The 19,731-nt window shown below is 48.0% G+C and overlaps 3 protein-coding genes across 6 annotated transcripts; all 3 read left to right on the forward strand.

Annotated features, from left to right (window-relative positions):
- Positions 1-622: 622 nt before the first annotated feature.
- On the forward strand, positions 623-6,849 carry LOC117895686. Of its 2 annotated transcripts, XM_034803528.1 has the most exons (10): positions 623-747; positions 988-1,224; positions 2,845-3,024; positions 3,087-3,865; positions 3,942-4,094; positions 4,161-5,059; positions 5,090-5,777; positions 5,837-5,973; positions 6,036-6,167; positions 6,251-6,849. In XM_034803528.1, exons 2-10 carry the CDS (start codon positions 1,023-1,025, stop codon positions 6,624-6,626), a joined length of 3,546 nt encoding a protein of 1,181 aa, XP_034659419.1. In that variant the 5' UTR covers positions 623-747; positions 988-1,022; the 3' UTR covers positions 6,627-6,849. The 2 variants fall into 2 exon arrangements, with proteins under 2 accessions (XP_034659419.1, XP_034659409.1); XM_034803518.1 differs by having other exon boundaries at positions 4,161-5,777.
- Positions 6,850-9,015: 2,166 nt separating this feature from the next.
- LOC117902003 (malate dehydrogenase, mitochondrial-like) lies at positions 9,016-13,600 on the forward strand. Of its 3 annotated transcripts, XM_034813055.1 has the most exons (3): positions 9,016-9,156; positions 9,221-9,947; positions 13,359-13,600. In XM_034813055.1, exons 1-3 carry the CDS (start codon positions 9,067-9,069, stop codon positions 13,583-13,585), a joined length of 1,044 nt encoding a protein of 347 aa, XP_034668946.1. In that variant the 5' UTR covers positions 9,016-9,066; the 3' UTR covers positions 13,586-13,600. The 3 variants fall into 3 exon arrangements, with proteins under 3 accessions (XP_034668946.1, XP_034668926.1, XP_034668937.1); XM_034813035.1 differs by lacking the exons at positions 9,016-9,156; positions 9,221-9,947 and adding an exon at positions 12,443-12,578 and having other exon boundaries at positions 12,632-13,600; XM_034813046.1 differs by lacking the exons at positions 9,016-9,156; positions 9,221-9,947 and adding an exon at positions 12,519-12,571 and having other exon boundaries at positions 12,631-13,600.
- Positions 13,601-16,702: 3,102 nt separating this feature from the next.
- Positions 16,703-18,863, forward strand: LOC117896492 (sodium channel protein Nach). The gene is made up of 8 exons (XM_034804836.1): positions 16,703-17,079; positions 17,143-17,442; positions 17,508-17,589; positions 17,650-17,932; positions 17,990-18,128; positions 18,208-18,418; positions 18,494-18,673; positions 18,744-18,863. The coding sequence occupies exons 1-8, from the start codon at positions 16,703-16,705 to the stop codon at positions 18,861-18,863; spliced, it is 1,692 nt and encodes a 563-aa protein (XP_034660727.1).
- The last annotated feature ends 868 nt before the right edge of the window (positions 18,864-19,731 follow it).

A 19,731-nucleotide genomic window follows, 5' to 3' on the forward strand; every position in this document is an offset into this window, starting at 1 on the left:
CCTGACCCTCAAAAACACACTAAATCTACCGTCGCAGTTTGAAGATATACCGCAAATATACCGATGAAAGTTGAATTCCTCAATTTTGATATTCGATTGGATATAACAAGCTAGTTGGGACTTTCAGCACTGAACATGTAATTTAATCCGATTGATGAATTAATTGTACACAATCAGGCTCATCTTAAGGTGTCCTTTTATTGTACGGTTTATGAAATGAGCATTAAATAAAAGAGGTGAAAAAGTGTAATCTCTTACATGGTAACTACACTGTCACGACATATTTGCTACATGTAAAAAACATATTCATGGAGGAGCAACCAATGCAGTGCGCTTCTATTTAATCAATTTCATCATTCCCTGAAACTAAATTTTGGAGCTACATATATAAAAGTAAAGTCTTTCCATGAAAATATCGATATTTTTGAATTCGAGTATATATCGCTAGTTCAAAGAGGTTCAAATCATTTCAACAATTATGTGAAATATCACATGATACATTGCTAATTTTGACAACATTCTTTGGCAATTGCAAAACCACATATGTATAAGTCGATATACGGTATATTTACGGTATATGTTCAAAATTAAAAGGCACTGTTTTGAGTGCCAGGCGGCATATTTTATCGATAGCGGAGAGCGGTCACACTGCCTTTAAACTCCGTTCCAAACATCAAAAAATAGCAAAACGAGACGCCAAACAATTGAATGCAATTTTACAAATTGCCCTCGATAATCCTGTAAAAGGTAAGATCTGCTCAATGGCCCCCGGGTTATCCGAAAGCCGCCGTTTGTTGGCAACTTCTGTAACCAGTTGTTCCGCTCTAAAATGGCGAAATTTACCGAAATCCGCACATCGCGTCATTTTTTTGCGTCTGTTGCTGCCGCACTGGTATTGTGCCGTGGTTTACTGCAATTCAGATAAACTGTGCCTGTGTGTGTGTGTGTTTCTGTATAGGCCCTGTATGTGTCTCGTCTCCCCCGCAGCATCATCGGCAGCCGGTGCTACCCCAACATTACAGATGTCCTACTTTGGCGTCTACATTCCGCCGTCCAAGGCTGGCTTCGAGGGCACCGCGGCCCAGTGTGCGGGCTCCATAGCGGCGGTGAATATCAAGCCAGTCCCAGAGTCGTCGTCGTCGTCGGCCACCAACAACAACACGACAGTCACAGCAGCAGCAGATTATCCCAATGCGGACAGCTATGAGGATCCCGAATATCCACGTAAGTGCGTTGTTATTTGCTTCGGTTTCGGTTACCGTTTCATTTTTTTGTGTTTGTTTTTTGTTTTACGGTTATACGCTTGTTGCTTCCAAAGAGCGCGCGCGCGGTGTGTGCACACATCCATGACTAAGTGCTTGTGTATGTGTGTGTGCGAGAGCGATCCCAAGAAATTCTCGAGGTTTTCGCAGCTGTTTCGCTCGCACAGTCGATTCCCTCCATCCATATCGTATCGCCCCTACATGGCAATAAACCGTCAAACAAAACGACGCAAAATGCAATTACACGGCGATCCCACACCCCTTTCCAACTGCATCTACCCCTCCGTCGCGATGTTACTTTTCTCTCTTCCTTCGCCTAATCCAATTAAATGCGTTTACTCGCGATTAACTCTGGGCCTGGAAAGACCCACACCACCTCCGCTCCCATCAACAGGACCTTGACCTGACTGCCACCCACCACGTCGCACATTTATTGTTGCCTTTAGCATTGCGCTTTTCACCTTACAAAATATTCTTCACTTTTCGAGTGTTATTTATAAAGCCAGCTGCACAGAGAGTGCTGCTAGCCAACAAAAAATAAACCAGCCTGTGGTGCGTATGCGTATGCGTATGCCCCGGATCCAATATTTATATATCCCCAGCTAATGTGTCGAATTCTTCCCCGGAACAATTGTGCTCCCTGTCCCTGTCCCTGTCTCTGTCACTGTTTGTTTGCCCCAACCAACGACAACAAAAAAAAGAGCAACAAAATTCAGTTAAAGTGTCGTTGCCCACCAAAAAGAAACAAAAGAAGGCAAAAAGAATGCAAAACATAGCATAAACGGTATGCCGAAATTGTAATACCCTCTTAGTATTTATTCGCTTTGGCTGCCTTAATTTCGACTTTTAATTTAAATGGATATCTTAAGTGCAATCTGTTCTGTGCTATATTCCATCGATCTTTAATTTTGTATTAGATGACAGCTCTGTTCTTGGTAAAAATTACCTTTTGTGTTTTGTTTCCAACACTGTTCTCTTGCTATCTCTTTCTTTGATGGTGCATTTCTCGTGTGAAATCAATCTTAGGGTAGGCTATAAATCGCCTTGATACTATAAATTACTATTTAAATCATAAAGAAAGAAATTCTAATGCATTAAAAGCTTGACTTGTTGCTTGTTCGATCAGAAAAGTAAGCAGGAATCTGTAGTTCTGTAGAATCGTTGGGGGAAACGTCTGAAATATGGCAAAACAGATGACAAATGAACAACCAATTCGGCGTAATTTGCCCGTCTGCCAAAAGGCAGGGCAGGGCAATGTTGCCGGCACTGGTGCCAATAACTGCGTCACACGCACCCCAATAGCGCGGCGACCTCTCCCATGCCATCCGTCTGTCTGCTTTTGTTGTGGTTGTTGCTCCCTCCGAGCATTTGATTTTGTTTTGCTTACCACATTTCGCGCCTCATCTGGCAATCATTCCACTCATTCGTCATTTGTCGCCTTGCCATTTCCCACATTTCGTTATTCTCTGCCATTCGAATGGCGTGACTAGTCGCGACCAGTGTAGCGTCTGCTGCTGTTGGTAGCTCAATTTATTAATAATATAACCAACCTCTTTGATTCTGATGTCAACACCACCCACAGCCGACTCGCCTTTGTGGCTGATCTTTACCGACAAATCCAAGGCACTGGATGTGCTGCGACACTACAAGGAGGCACGACTGCGTGAGTTCCCCAATCGCGAGCAGGCAGAAAGTTACGTGCAGTTTGGCTTCGAGAGCATCGAATCTTTGAAGCGTTTTGGCAAGGCCAAGCCAGTGAGCAGTAAGTGCGCAGACAGAGAAAGATTGTTGTGTGGCTAATCTAACGCGTTTTTCCTTCCACAGAGCCACTAGCGATGAGCAACAATTTTAAGCCGTCGTCATCGGGATCGACAGACGGTCCGTACTCAACCTCGCCCACCGCCATCAGCAGCATCAGCAGCCTGGCTGCCTCCATGTCGAGTCGGCTCGTTGTGACTCCACCCATAGCGTCGCTGCCCAGCATCAGCATCAATATTAGCAGCAACAAAAGTGCCGCCAATGTATCCATCAATGGCAGCACTACCACAAACAGCCACAGTAACAGCAACAGCAGTGGGACTGGGCCTGGGACTGGGGCCAAGCATGAGGCAGGAACTAGCAGCAGCAGCAGCAGCACCGGTGAGCGTCCACCATTCCGGGCACCCAGCAAGCAGGAGCTTGTCGAGTTCCGTAAACAGATTGAGACTGGTAACATCGAGCGAGTGCAGCGCATTGTGTGGGAGAATCCCCGATTTCTAATCAGCAATGGGGACACACCCACCAGCCTGAAGGAGGGCTGTCGCTACAACGCCATGCACATTTGTGCGCAGGTCAATCAGGCGCGTGTCGCCGAAACTCTCCTCAAGATCATCACCGATCGCGAGTTCACACTTCAATATGCCGGCAAGAAGGCCAACGGGGAGATGTGCGCCACCCTCAATGACAATCTGCTCGACTACTACTTGAATATGCCCGACAAGGCGCGCGGTGAGACGCCCCTACATTTTGCGGTCAAGAATGGACATGTGGCCGTCGTTGAAGTTCTCATTTCGTATCCACAATGCAAATCGTTGGCCAACTTTGAGGGCAAGGAGCCCAAAGATGTGAGTCGTTTTCTGTGTGGCAAAGCAAAGTAGAATCCCTTTTACAATCTCTCTAATCTCTGTCTCTGTCACACAGATCATTTGCTTGCGTGCACCGCATGCCGCGCCCGAGGTTTTCCAGAAGTTGGTGCTACTCTTGGGCAATCCGCACTATGTGCCTGTGCTGAGATCCGCGGCCAATGAGGTGCCGCCACAGGTGGGCCAACCCTTTACGCCCAATAAACCGCCGGTGAGTCGTAGAGGAAATGTATTTAAGGCAAAACATTAATCTCTCACCCTTTATGTAACCATTTAGAACTTGCAGCAAAAGACAAACGAGCACGAGGGCCTCACCACGGACTTGACCATCAGCGCATTGGCGGGACCCATGTCGCGGGAAAGGGCCATGCATTTCTATCGTCGCTGGAAGACACCGCCACGCATTGGCTCTAATAATATGTCGCCGTTGGCCATCTCGCCCTTTGCATCGCCCGTGAAGGTGACGCCCACCAAGTCAATCTTTAATCGCAGCTTGAATGGCAATGGCGGCGGAGCAGGTAGCTCGTCGCCTCTGGCATCCTCACCTGCGGGACGACGTACGCTCTTTAGTCCAAAAGGAGTGACCACCAGCTCGCCAAAACCCTTGCTGCTCGATGGCAAGGATTGCGTGAACAACAACAATAATAACAACAACTGTTTGATCAAGCGAATGGGTGGATCAATGGAGCTGCCAGGCACACCGATACGTCAGATGAAGCCGGATTTATTTATGGCATATCGCGGTCAAGTCGAATCCTCGTTCTGTCTCGATGACAGCGTGCTGGAGATCGATGCGAGCATGCGGGACATGAGCATCAGCATGAACAAGAGCATGAACGTGTCGCAGATGAACGATAGCTTCCGCGAGCGTCACATTAAGAACTCGGACATTGAGAAGGGCCTGGAGGTGGTGGGCCGACAGCTGGCACGCCAGGAGCATCTCGAGTGGCGCGAATACTGGGACTTTCTCGACTCGTTCGTGGACATCTCCACACCGGTTGGCCTGGAGCGACTGGAGGGCTATCTGCAGAAAAAGGCCGAACAGGCCGAGATCGCCGAGAAATCCGATCAGGCGTGGAGTTTTATCCAGTATCTGGATATGGTCACAGGCGATCAACAGCAGCAGCTGCAAAAGCATCGCGTGGGCAAGGCTGTGGCGTCGCCGGCTGCTGCTGGCGGTGCCAGTGCCGGTGCCGGTGCCGATGCCGGTACCACCACCCAGGTGATGACGCCCTATACATGCGTGGAGAAGTCCCTGCAGGTGTTCGCCAAGCGCATCACCAAGACACTCATCAACAACATTGGCAACATGGTCTCCATCAATGACACCCTACTCTGCGAGCTTAAAAGACTGAAATCGCTGATTGTTAGCTTCAAGGACGATGCGCGATTCAACATCGTAGACTTCACCAAGGTTCACTCCCGCATTGCCCATCTGGTGGCTAGCTATGTGGACCATTCGCAGGAGGTCAACGTGGCCATACGTCTCCAGCTGCGCCAGATGCTGCGTCGTCTCCTTCAGCTGCATGATGAGCGGCGCGGGCATCTGGGCTGCGTCTGTGCCAGCCTCCTGCTGATGCTCGAAGAGGCCCCCGACCATGCCGTTCAGCTGCCCGATGCCCTCAAGACGGAGGTTCGTTGCTTGTTCGCCTGGCAAGCGGAAGAGTCTTGCGCCTGCATTTGGGATGCGAATCTCAGTCGAAAGACCAGTCGACGAAAGCGCACGGAATCGATGAAGCGTGCAGCAGCCGAGGTTCAGGATTCACCAGCACCCGGTTCTCCCACAGCCACAGTGGCAGCAGCTGCCAATGTTTTGCGTGCCAAAGTCCAGGACGGGGCATGGCGAAATGTCGACAACGACGATGATGAGGATAGCAGTGATGAGAATTGCTTTGTAAGTGGAAGCCCATAATTGAAACTAACTTTTGCTCAAATTGTATGGCCACCTTGCAGTACGATGCCACTGACGTGTGGCCGGAGCAGCAGGTTAGCAGTAGCGAGGATGAAGAGCAGTTCCATACGCCGGACCAGCACATGTCACCGCGTGCATCCATCTCTCTGGAGGCGCGCTACGAGCTGTTTATCTTTGGGTAAACTATAAACATGAAATCACCATAATAATATCGAATAATAACCGAAAAAACGCTTGCAGCAAGGAGCCAACCAAGCGCGATTTGGATGTCCTGAATGCCATCTTCCATGTGGATGTGGAGAAGGAAACACTGCCGCATGTGCATGCCTGGAAAACGGTCATGGAGAACTATCCCGCAGCTGAAATGGATCTGTAAGTCATCTCTGTCCCTTATTCTGAGTTTGCGCTCTCACAAAAGTTGTTTTGTCTTGTTTTGTTACTTTTTATGCACGCAGTTTCCCATCGCCTACGAAGCCAACGCTCAGCCAAAGCTCGATCCAACCGAAACGCCTGTTTTCCACACCCAAACTCAATGTGGTGTCAGCGCCACCATCGAATGGCCTGGCGGCTGTCAGTGAACCAATTCAGAAACCAGTGAGCCAGCCAGTAGCTGCCGCACCAGCTGCCTCCCCAGTGCCAGCATTTGCAGCGGCTGCAGCGGCAACCGTGTCGCAGTCATTCCATACGCCAATCAACAAAGTGCGCGGCCTGTTCAGCAAGTATCGCGAAGTGCGGCCGACCCCCGAGGATGATTCGCCGCTCGTCAATGTAAATGGTGGGCGACTGCCGTCAAGCCGGGCAACGCTGACCCTGGACGACAGCAGTGATTAAGGATATTGCGATATCCTTTTGATACACTGCACACAGCCCAGCCCATTCTACAATTTTGTTCATGTTGTGCAGAGACGCTCGTTCGTTCGTTCGTTCGTTCGTTCGTTCGTTCAGTCGTCCCACATACACATATAGTATATAAATATAAATATAATCAAATATCAATAAATCGAAAGATCGTGTTTGTAAGTGTAAGCTACGTTGAATTAATTATCGTATTAAATATATATATTTTTTTTATACCCGTCTAAATGTCTACAGAAATAAAATGCAAAAGTGAACGCTCGAAATGTACATTACTGTGAAGAAACAAACAAATAATTTAAACATAAACTAAATAATCAACAGTATTCGTGTCTCAAACCAGACCTGATCCTGAAATACAAATTGATAAAATATCTACAATTTAGTTTGAATATTTCTTACCTTTATCTATAAGCGTGTCCAAAGGCCATCAATAGCTCCGTTTTCGTTGGGTTGGTTCCTTTTATATAAACATTTCGAAGAAGTTTCCAATTTAAAGGTCAAAGAAAACAAATCGCGAAATTATTTTCCAAATGGATTGAAATTAGTTTAAGAAAATGATAATTAAATTAAATGTATGAACTTTTTATATTTGATAAGGTTAATTTCCTTTATCCCTTGCTATGTACATGTCTTCCATTTGAAAGATGACTCATGCTCAAAGTTCTGCCACCAATTCTAACACAATCAATCATCTAGAAAAATAGCCCAGATCCATTGCTAATGGAATATATTTTGAAACGTTTATTAATCCATGGACTTTTTCGTCACATGCAAAAGTGCTTGAATAATTGTATAAATCATATTTGATAGAAATTTAACCCATTTAGAGGGACATCAAATGCATCAATGAAATGCCATTAAACATACGAATTTGTGTGCAAAATATTTCAAAAATATAGATATGGATTCTATGGCCAGTTCAGGCACCGCTTAGTCGCTCAAACTCTCCTCTAAGCAGATCTTTTCGGGTGCTGCTGTCATTGATGGCCTGCCTGATGTTCTGCCGATTTTCGCGCAGGATTTTTTTGGATTGTGAAAAAATTCAATTAATTCTAAGAATTTGTGTGCAAAATAATTCAAAAATGTAGATACCATAGAGGACCATCGCTCACACTCTCCTCTAAGCAGATCTTTCTGGTGCTGCTGTCATTGATGGCCCGCCTGATGTTCTGCCGATTTTCGCGCTGGTTTTATTTGTTTCGTGAGGTGATTCTGGCGGCGCGGCTGGTTGTTGGTTTTTCCTCGTCGTTTAAAGGGATCACCTTCATATTTCCTGGGGTCCTGGCCTCTTGGGGTTTGTGCTGGGGTTTGGATTGGGGTTTTGGTGTTGGTGTTGGTTTGCATAAATTTTGTATGGGTCTGCCTGTTTGTGGAGCCGCAGGTTGTGCGTTTGCCTTTGCTTTTCTCAAATATAATTTCTCTTCCAGCTCTTGGAGTTCCTTGGTTAATTGATTAGCTTTTTCCAATGTTATTGGCGGATCGATGTTTCCACGTAGGAGCCACTTGATTTTCGAAATCCTCTTTTTTATAAAAGTACCCTGACCCCCACGATGGGGTCTCGGATTTCTCTTCACAACTTCGATCGGTTTTTCGGCCATTTTAAAACTTTATTGATATTAATTGTATGTTCAACACAACCACAGCCAGAATATATTCAACTTCTTCAGACTTATTTCTCCTTTTTCTTGTAATATAATTTATGACAAACTTCCAAGAACAGACAGCCTGTTCCTACGCTGCCCTTGCTGCGGAGTTGAATGTTACGTCTATGCCATTGATTCTCATAATTGAGAGTGTTGATTCGGAGAGCTCAAAGTCAGTTGAATCAAAGCTCACCTCCTCAAGAGAGTGGGGAGTAGAGTTCGCTCATGGAGCCTACGAAGAGCGTAAGATTGCATTTGTGCTCGTACTTCTGAGCGTGTGTATTTGGCATTGATTACAGTCTGGGAGGGAGTGCGATCGAAATGCATGGATCAGCAATTATGCGTCTATGGTATGTGCTCGGGCTATGATGCTGTATATATGTACACTTGTGTACCTACATATGTATGTATGTACATACATATGTACATGCGAATATGTACGTACATACATAGGTTCAAGTAGATTGCTGAGTAGGCCCTTTTTCGTTATTTCTAGTCACAACTTTTTGGCTTTTATTTATCAGCATTAGAGAACAAAGCAGGCCGTTTCTGTCAGCTAGTTAGTCACAAGCCACATTCGAAACATATTCCAGCAGTCTATTTCTAGTGTTCGTTCGGCAAACATCTCTTTTTTGAGTTCAAAATTTTTAGCAAAATTTGTACCTGGTCTATGCGGACTCAGCGATTAAATTAAAAAAAAAAAAAAACATTCTAAATTATAGCTCCTGAAAAGCATCTAGAAAAATAATTCCGAAACATCAGCATTCAGCATGCTCCGGAGAAAGGGCAAGGCCGCAGTTATGGCTCAGTGCCGTGACTGCTGGCGACTCTACCAAGCGACCCCAAGCCACATGCAGACGGTAAGTGTTAATGGTTGATGGTCAAAGCGGGTAAGTTTGTCTATTAATTAATCTGTACCTGCAGCGCCAGTTCAAAGTGGCACTTATAGGAGCAGCCGGCGGCATTGGCCAGCCACTGGCTCTGCTGCTGATGACCAACAAGCTGGTGACAGAGCTGGCCGTGCACGACATCGAGCCTACCACGGGGTTCCGCAAGGACCTGTCGCACATGGACTCAGGCTGTCAGGTGAAGGCGTACTTCGGATCAGACCAGATGAAAACGGCCATCAAGGGTGCCGACATCGTGATGATTACCGCGGGAATGCCGCGCAAGCCGGGCCAGACCCGGGACTTCCTGTTCGACACCAATGCCCCCATAGTGGCGAAGGCTGCTGCCCTGGTGTCCGAGCATTCGTCCCATGCGCTGGTGGGAATCATCACCAACCCAGTGAACGCTGTGGTGGCCGTTGCGGCGGAGGCAATGAAGAAGTGTGGCAGGTATGACCCTAGGCGTCTCTTTGGGGTAACCACGCTGGATGTGGTGCGGGCCGAGAAGTTCATTGGGGACCATATGGAAATCCATCCAAGAAAGGTGCGGATACCCGTGATCGGCGGACACGCCGGCACCACCATCGTACCCATCTTCTCGCAGTGCCAGCCGCCCTTCGAGGGTGACAAGGAGTGCCTCGAGTCGATCGTGAAACGCATCCAGACAGGCGGCGATGAGGTGGTCAAGGCCAAGGCCGGTAAGGGCTCCGCCACCCTATCGATGGCCTACGCGGCCGCCCGCTTCACCAACGCCCTGATGCGAGGCCTCAAGGGCGAGCCGGGACCGCCCGAGTGCGCCTACGTGGAGTCCGACGCCACCGACTCCCCGTTCCTCTCCACTCCACTCACCTTCGGTCCCAAGGGCATTGCGAAAAACCATGGCCTGCCCGAGTTGGATGAACGCGAAAAGCAGCAGCTGAAGGTAGCCGTTGACGCCCTCAAGAAGTCCATCTCTAAGGGTGTCAAGTACATGGAGTAAATGTCACTTTCCGATAGTGTCAACCAAGCTAGACTCCTTGGCCATCAGATTGAAGAGCAAAGCGTCAACGGTTTCCTTATCACTGGCTTATCACTTTGTTTGATTTAAAACCAAAAGCCACCTTGATGTAGAAAAAAAAGTAGCCAAAAAGCAACTGCCGTTAGAGCCGGGAACGGGCAAACTTCAGTGACAAATTTAACAAATCAAAATTTTAAATGTAAACCAGCAAATAATTTCGTGGCACGAATCTTTGCTGCGGCATCCCCCTGGATAACTATGAGAAGACCGTCGAATAACTGGTGATGGGAATGGAGTTGAAGTCTAGGAAGAAGTTGCGTCTATCTGTTACCATTCGACGTCCACATGTCGAATGTTCACACTGGCGTGTGCACGGCGTTCGCGAAAAGCAAATGAATCTCGATGTCCAGAGTCGTTGACCCACAGCGAGTGCAGGAGTCATTTCGGCGGCACCCAGCTGGACAGCTTTCAGAGGGTAGCGAGTGACGGGCCAGTACACCCTACCCTGGATGGATACACTTGGTTTGTGCTCCGATTCACTCTTTCCTATCCTAACCATGAACAAATGTTTTTCATTCATTCATTTTACAGTCGTGCTCGATTAGAGGAACATGGTCTTTGCCAGTAAGTCATTCTATATTGATGATTAATCGGAGTTGAGAATAAATATTTGCAGGAATCCCCACAAAGCGCTGGCAAACATCCATCTGGGGTTCGAGGAGATGTTCTACCGTACATTTCACGGATGCAGAAACATTTTGCAAGTGAGTTCTCAATGCAAATTGATGATATTTCGGCCCTCTGACTCCATTCCCATTCGCAGCTGCTCGCTACTCTGCTGATGGACATTCAGTTCGGTGCCGCACAAATGATTTTTACACTCGCTGGTGTTCAATGACTTGCGGATCGGGGACCAGACGCTTTTCGAACATGCCACACACACACTTGCCACTTTGTGTCTCGCCTTCCGCGAATTCAAACATTCGGCCGGCGGAGATCGCTGGCAGGAAGGACATCAACGCAATCTACTAACCCAATCCAGCCGAACACCTTGGGGTCCAACTCCACACTCAACTGCAGCTATTGACTCATCTGCTGGTGGGCATTCAGATCGATGCCGACTCTAACGGCAGTTGCTTTTTGGCTACTTTTTTTTCTACATCAAGGTGGCTTTTGGTTTTAAATCAAACAAAGTGATAAGCCACATTAGGAAACGACTGGCTAAAGTTACAAAAATTCAGAAAAAATTCAATTCACTTCCTTTGTTACTGCAAATACAAAGCGTGAAAAAATGGCCAACATTCGAAATTTGAGCGCTGAGGAGCGCGTGGTCTTGGATCGTTGGCTGCAACGCAACGGCATCCAGTTAACTTATCGCAATGCCGAGCAGCTTTGCGACGCACTGCAAGTGGCAAGGATGTTTAACCAAATCCAGCCAGGACTTGAAGATCTCACCAGCTACTCGCCGTGCCTTAGCTTGCCGCTGAACTTTTTGAACTGGCAAATCTTCAATCATCGCGTCCTACGCAAACTGGACATGGGCGTATCCATGGGGGATCTCGAGAAGTTGGCGCTGGGCTGCACGGAAACCGTTGACGCTTTGCTCTTCAATCTGATGGCCAAGGAGTCTAGCTTGAAGAAGATAGAAGATTAGAAGGGCTGCTCCCATAGAAGCTGGGCAACCTGCCAGACGGGCAACAAAAAAACACAACAATCTATTATAATTATTAAATATACCTGTTACAATGCAAACTTTCGTGGTTGGATATTTGTTCCACTTTACTTGCAAATTCTGACATCTCCCTTTTCGAGAAATTCTGGCTGCGACCTTGCTAACTGCCAATGTCGCTCCCATGCCAAAATCGGCGTTTGCAGTCAGCTTCGGGACAACGGGACTTCTCTCGAGGTTTGACTCTCTTTCGTTGCGACGACTACCTGCTCTCTGCTGATCTATGTGTGTTGTTGTGGTGGGTGGCTGAGCACAGTTCTCGAATGTTCTGTTATATCTCTCGCTCTCTCTCTCTCTCTTTCGTCTGTGTTCCGTTGTTCTGCTCATGTTACTGTCTCCCGGGGTTGGCTTTTGTCTCTGCTGCTGCAGCTGCGAAAGCTTCGGTTTGGAGCTGATCATCTGGCGGGTTTGCGGCTGGTGCTACTTTTTTCCGGATTTCGAAGCTCTGTCATGAGTCTGAGTAAGCCGTTTTGTCAAAAATAAAAATCCATAGGAACATATTCAAAATTGTAAAAATAGTAATTATTTTAATTCAAAAATTTTCGGCTCTTATTTATCAGCATCAGCATGTTTAGGAACCAGCTAAATTCAACAAATTTGCCCAAGTGCCGCCTCTTTTGGCAACTCTGTCAAGCGACCAAAAACCAAATGCAGACACAGACACAGACGGTAAGACACTTCATCGTCAAAAATGATTTAATCCATCGATTCTGTCCCTCCAGCGCCAGTTCCGGGTGGCGGTGATAGGAGCAGCCGGCGGCATTGGCCAGCCACTGGCCCTGCTGCTGATGACCAACAAACTGGTGACGCAGCTGGCCCTGCACGACCTCGAGGCCACCAAGGGCTTCGGCAAGGACCTGTCGCACATCTCCACGGTGTGCAAGGTGAAGCCCTACTTCGGAGAGGACGGGATGAAGAGGGCTATCAAGGGGTCACACATCGTGATGATTACCGCTGGGATGCCGCGCAAGCCCGGCCAGACACGGGACTTCCTGTTCGACACAAATGCCCCCATAGTGGCAAGGGCCGCTTGCCTAGTGTCCCATTATGCGCCAAAAGCTTTGGTGGGGATCATCACCAACCCAGTGAACGCGGTTGTGGTCGTTGCGGCGGAGGCGATGAAGCAAGCTGGCAGCTACGACCCCAAGCGGCTCTTTGGAGTGACCACGTTGGATGTGGTGCGGGCCGAAAAGTTCATTGGGGAGCACATGGACGTCCATCCGTATGAGATCAGGATACCCGTGGTGGGAGGCCATGCCGGCACCACCATCGTACCCATCTTCTCGCAGTGCCAGCCACGCTTCAAGGGGGACAAGAAGTGCATCGCATCGATCGTGAAACGCATCCAGACAGGCGGCGATGAGGTGGTCAAGGCCAAGGCCGGTAAGGGCTCCGCCACCCTATCGATGGCCTACGCGGCCGCCCGCTTCACCAACGCCCTGATGCGAGGCCTCAAGGGCAAGTCCTGTGCGCCCGAGTGCGCCTACGTCCAGTCCGACGTAACCGACGCCCCCTTCTTCTCCACCCCACTCACATTCGGCAGGAAAGGCATCAAGAAGAACCACGGCCTGCCCAAGATGAACGAAAGCGAGAAGAAGCAGGTGAAGGTGGCCGTCGAAGCGCTCAAGCAGTCCGCCGCCAAGGGCGTGGAGTACATGAACAAAATGAGGGAGTAACAGCAGAATATCAGATTATTCAATAAAATAGAAATGAGTACGTGGCTAGTTCCTTATGGGATCAAATATGCTTCTTTCGTTGTACTCTCAAATGAATACTTAAGTTATTCACTGTATATTGGCACCATATGGGCTTAATATTGTGGTCTGAGAGGAAACTTTCGCTCTCCAACTTTCCAAAATGCTCTCCCAAAAGACGGAGAAGGAGAACAGGACAAGCGAAAGAGAGCTGATGGCAGCTAAAAGCGATATTAGTGCAACAAATTGTTGCAAGCATTAAATGTGGAAACAATTTCGTAATGGTTATTGTGTCCAGTGGTACACCTTAAAAATACCCCGTTAAAATGTCAGAGAAATCCGAGATCTAAATCATGGTTTTCCCAAGAAACTTTAATGCAAGTCTGAACATTACTTCATAACATAGCGTTGCTTGAGAAGAACCTATTTAGATAGTCTTTTCATATTTATATATTTTTGGCAAGTCGGAAATCCTTTAATTTGCCACCCGAAATATGTGAGTGTCGTGGAATATACCCGCTTGTGCTTGACGAGTAATGGATATAAAAAAGAGCCATGAAAGCAATTACCATTAATCACACACGAGAACACACAGACAAATAAACGGGCAGTCGGATAGACGGTCGGACGGAGAGCGGAACAGGCACGTAGCGGACATGGAGACCAGCCTCAAAGGAACATTCTTCGCCACCGATCGATCTTGGTGCGCAATGCAAAACGAGAAACTGAAACCAGAAAGTAAAGCAAAAGCTCTGGAAGTAGCCGAAGCACTTAATACCCTTTTAAAAAGATCGCAACAATGCTTATAGCGATGTGACATTGATCATTTTGAGTTTCTTTATTATGAATGCTCGCATTCCGCTATTTTGGCTTTCTTCTAAAAATAAAGTGACTTTCTGCAAGGGTATATGAAAAGGAAAAACTTTTATCGAAGCCTGGCATACCCTCAGCCATAGATTCTGTTCTGCCTGCCCACCCCTCCAGTGTGTGTTTCCTTCTCGAACTCATCCTCGCGAGTCTCGCTTACTTACTCTCAATTTCTTATTTATGAGAGTGTGCTCCCAACGATGGCAGCGTTAATGCTCATTGATCGTGAATAATCGAGGGTGGATTGGTTCTAGCACCCAGTACCCCATTGACACGCCATTGAAATTGGCTTTGGCAGGTAGGACTTATGCCGGAGGGTATCTTCCCGTCGGGCCCTTTTCTTTCGTTGAAGTAGCCTTTTTTTTTGGTTCATCCTCTGCATTTGTCAACTGAATCTGAAGAGTGGATTGGAGGCGCCAAGGGGGCTGGGCAAAGGGGTGAACCACTGTGGCGAAGGGGCCGGGCCAGGCCAGGCCAGGCCAGGCCAGGCACCAACAAATTTGTTTCAATTGCCGTTCGTTTCGCTCAGTGGTCGGGCAACTTTTCAATGGCAGGCAGAGGCCTTTGACAAATGATCGCCGATAAGAAACCGAAACCGAAACGAAACGAGACGAGGGAGAGAGCAGATATTCAAAAACAAATTGTGAGGAGAACGTTGTGGAAGGGGGCGGGACAGTGGGAACCATAAGTGGGTCGCGATCGAGTTTCGATCCTAGGAGAGGTCCTAGAATAAACTTTTGGCTGCCTTTCTCTTTGCGCCGGCAGGTGCAGTGATCCGACTGGGATCCTTGGCTTTTTTTTTCTCCCAAGCTAAACGTAATTTATGCTAAGGGGCCCCGCTGACCGTTAAGGTTTTCTGTAAGAACGAGGGGGAGCGCCAGGGGAAGCTGTGAAGGGCCCTGCCCTGCCCTGCCGACTGGCGCCAGTCGGATGAAGGCTCCTGCTGCTGCTGCCGTTGCTGCTTCACTTTTATCTGGCCACCGCCATCAGGGTCAACTCAATTCGGCAGTTCTTTTGTTCAGCTTGGATTCGGTTCGGGTTTTGGGGATATTTTTTGTTGTTTTTTTTTGGGTTGTTGTTTTGGGTTTGAGCTGGTCTTTGGATGGATCCAGTGCAGTCCAGCCCGCTCTTTTTGCTCCGCTCTTGTGCTCTTTGTGTAACTTGAGAACACTTCATGTGTTGGCTGGAGCGAAACAAAGAGCGCACCACCGATGGCCGGCGATAGCTGAGAGCCAGAGCCTGGCTGGGGCCGGCCGTGTCAGAAGTTCACACAAAACTTGTGAAGTTCCTTCGTCTTGTGCATCCTGGCGAGTGGTGGAGTGGAGTGCAAGGCGGCGCCGGAAGCTGCTCAGACAGCCGATTCGGACCTACTTCAGCTACGTTCGACCAATTAGCTGCGACCATCCGACCAGCCCATACATCCAAGGCAGCTGCACTCTGCCACAGGACTGACTGACCCACCAGCCATGGACACACAAAGCCTAGACCAAGCACCATCTAAACCAAAGCATTACGTAGAAAAAAACAACGGAAAAAGCTAACCGAAGTAAGAAATACGCTTTTAATTTTAGGACTTAAAATTTAGATGACTGGACTTTTTTTTCATATATTCTAAATATCGGATTTATTGGTATGGATTCCCATGGCACGAGTATTCCCGAACTCTTTCGGAATGTTTTCCAACTATATTGAGTGGTTGAATCCTCAGCTAAAGTTTTTTTACCTTTCCATTTTTTATATTGTTCATCTATTTTCAGGAACTGTCTGCTAGAAATCACATAAATATATCTATCTAAATGATGCGCAGAATTGTATTTGTTTTAATAAAAATAAGCAAACATTACCCTTGAAATAGTTATAGAAACGCACTGGGTAGGGTATAAGGGCATAGGGTAAGTCAATCTAGATGGGTCAGTCACGATTACACTGTCCCATTTCGGTGGTTCAATCAGCGTCATGCAACCCGGACAGGTGCATAAACAATGAAAGGCTTTTAGCGGACACCCTCCCACGGCCAATCCAGTCCGGACCCAGCCTTCTATTCGCACGCAGCCACTAATGACCCACGCATCGATCCCCGTGCTGGGTGTGTGTGCGATTTGTCCTTAGTTTAGTCCTTCAGGCAAACCGACACGAGCCAGAGCCGTCTGCTTTTGGTCAGTATTTTGAATTTACCATTGTGGACCATTGACTGTGGCCTCGACCGGGGCCAGCAATGTTTCTGAAACGAAAATGCGGCAAGAGAAACACGTCCACGAGACGACACGGCGGCAACGAGCCCTCGAGACACTGGTCATCTTTCGCCGCAGTCTCATCTATCAGACGAAGGAGTTTTTCCAGAATTCAACGCTCCACGGCGTGCGCTACATAGCCGAGACGGGGCGTCCCATTGGTGAGAAGTTCATGTGGTTTTGCTTCACCTCAATTGGTGCTGTCACCGCCCTGGTCATCATTATGAGTCTGTGGGAGAAGTTCCAAACGAATCCAACCATCACCGGCCTGGACACCGACTTTCACAACCAGAACGTTGTCTTTCCCACCACAGTTGTGTGCCCAGAGGCGGCCTTCGATCACGAAAAATCCTATGCAGCGGTCTACAAGAGTTTGGCGTGAGTATTCGTATTTTAATTGCAAAGCATCCAAGCCATAAATATAAATGTGTGCCACAACAGCAACTATGATGATGCACGTGCCCAGATGTTTGCCCCATTCTTGGAGCTGCTCACATCGCTCAATTTTGGTAATATTCGCGACGCCAAGCTGCTGTCAGAGTCCATACCCAAGGATCAGCTGGAGGAGCACACCGTCAGGCAGTGGGCCTTCGAGGGTCACATCAGCTGCGAGAGTACCTTTGTGTCGTGCAAGTATCGCGACGAGGACATACCCTGCTGTGATCACTTTGAGCCCATCTATACGGAGCATGGCTTCTGCTATGCCTTCAACAGTCGCTTCAAGTCCACAGCCGCCGAGGAGTAAGTCCCAGTTGCAGCACCCAATCGATTTACTTCCTAACTTCCATAATTTGTGTGTGTTTTAGCATAAAGACGGGAGCACCGCACGATCTGTACGAGACGGACAAAAAGTGGGCGCTCTTCTTTGTGCCCAACAGCACCTCTAGGGTAGGGTAGGGTGGTGAGCCCGAGGATAAAGGATTGATTAATCAACGATTTCATTGACAGATTTTCATCTTTTCGAACGAAGAGTACTTTGGCTCCGACTTCAATGCACAGATCGACTGGTCGGAGAGCCAGCTGGTGGAGGTGCGCATCTCCAAGAAGAACACCTACACCACAGACGATGCCCGGCAGCTATCCATTGGGCAGCGCAAGTGCATCTTCAGCGATGAGGTGAAGCTGAACTACTTCCCGGAGGCCTACACCTTCTCCTCCTGCATGAAGCAGTGCCGCATGAACAAGGCCATCAAGCTCTGCAAATGCAATCCGCCCTTCTACAAGCCCATAAGTGTGCACCGAAACCCATTCAAGTTGCAGCCATAATAGGTCTTTCCTTTCATTGCAGACAACGTACCCATGTGCATGGTGAAGGATTTCGATTGCCTCGATGAGTTCAAGGCGAACATAACCAACATTAAGGACTGTCTGCAGTGCGAGCTTAGCTGCTCCAAGACGGTGTTCAACATTGACAAACTCATCAAAATGTTAGCTGCTCACCTGTGGATTATTCTACTTTGCCATCTAATGATCCACCCTCTCTCTCTCACTCTCTCTCTCTGCCAGTGTGGATCGACCCGAGAGCACGGGTGTGCTGGTGGAGTTCCTCACTTGGCCCATTATTCGCTACAAGCGCGAAGTGCTCTTCGGCTGGGTGGATCTGCTGGTGTCCTTTGGCGGCATTGCCAGTCTCTTTCTTGGCTTCTCGCTGCTTTCTGGCGTCGAGATTATTTACTATTTTACGCTGCGCGCCTGCTGCATGGTCTACAAGAATCGCGTAAGTTTCCCTCGAGCTTCTGCTCCTCCACTCTCTCTCTCTCTGATGCACTCTGCTTCTCTCTGTGTGTTACAGCAAGAGCTGTATGAGATCGAGGAGCGTATTCGCAAGGAGCCACCTCCATCGATTGATCTCCAGCTGAGGCTCAAGTCGCACTCAACGCTGAGGGTTGGCGCCGCCCCCTCGTCGGCAGTGTTGCTGGTGAAGCCTGCCGCTGGAGAGCCTGGCGGCGGAGTCCAGCGAAAACATGAAAAGGTTGGTGACAAAACTGCAATAAGTGCAAATGTTTAGTTTTTATTATGTGCTTTTTCTCCGTTGTTTTTAGAACTTTTATAATAACACAAAAAATTTATATCGCACGCCCAAAGTATTGCCCGATCATGGGTACGGATCCAATACGATGAAGTCATGGAAAGACTCCGATCAGGCACAGTATATGCCTTGAGCTACGAGAATACTGCAACAGTAAAAGAATTTTGTTCTTTAAATAACAGAAGGGAATTAGAAGTAGAACTCCCAATGGAAAGTGAATTTTAATTAGAGTTTTTTTTTGCTTATACCTAAATATATCATATAAAAAGTAAATCAAATAAATAACCAACCTACCAATAAAGCACAACAATAATTTACGCATATTTATGCATGTTTGTGTGTTTAGCTAAGAAAAACATTGAAATTGTTTCAGCTGCCAGAGTAATGTTGCCATGGAGATGGATTTTTCTCCCAATTAAACTTCAGTCTTCAGTGTTGCATACTTAGCGGCGGAGTTCAGTGCACTGTGGACGCTGTGCCACCCTCCAGGCCCAACCCGCAGAACCCAACCACAGCGAGCCAACCCAAGCCCCAAGCCCTCCGCCCCCACCAACCAAATTCCCCGGCATTCAGCCACAGTTGAGCAAAAGCGAAAAGCATTTTTCAGTTAACATCGTTGCCGGCTCATTGTTAATTCCCCAGCCATCACCATGCTGTAGAAAGAGATGCAGCACAGAGAGGCAGACCAGCGAAAGAGACGGAGAGACAAAGAGAGTAAGAGAGAGAGAGAGAGAGTAACGGCTGCCAACAGGTGGAGGGAGTGTGCGGGTGGGTGGCGGCGGTTGTAGTTGTAATTGCAGTTGTAAGCCGCGTAGTACGCGCAGAGATGTCTGGCAGGAGGCAAAGCAGTGGGAAAGCAAAAGCCAAAGCAGAGCAAGCAGTGCGGTGCGGTGCGGTGAGGAGAGTAGGGGAGGGGAGAGGTGATTCTACACTGGCATTCCACTCAACCCAACACCCGCCCCCTCTCTTGGCATTTTGCATATTTCTGTGAATGAAACCGC

Source organism: Drosophila subobscura, chromosome A (assembly GCF_008121235.1).
Source record: "Drosophila subobscura isolate 14011-0131.10 chromosome A, UCBerk_Dsub_1.0, whole genome shotgun sequence".
In the NCBI taxonomy this organism is placed as follows: domain Eukaryota; kingdom Metazoa; phylum Arthropoda; class Insecta; order Diptera; family Drosophilidae; genus Drosophila; species Drosophila subobscura.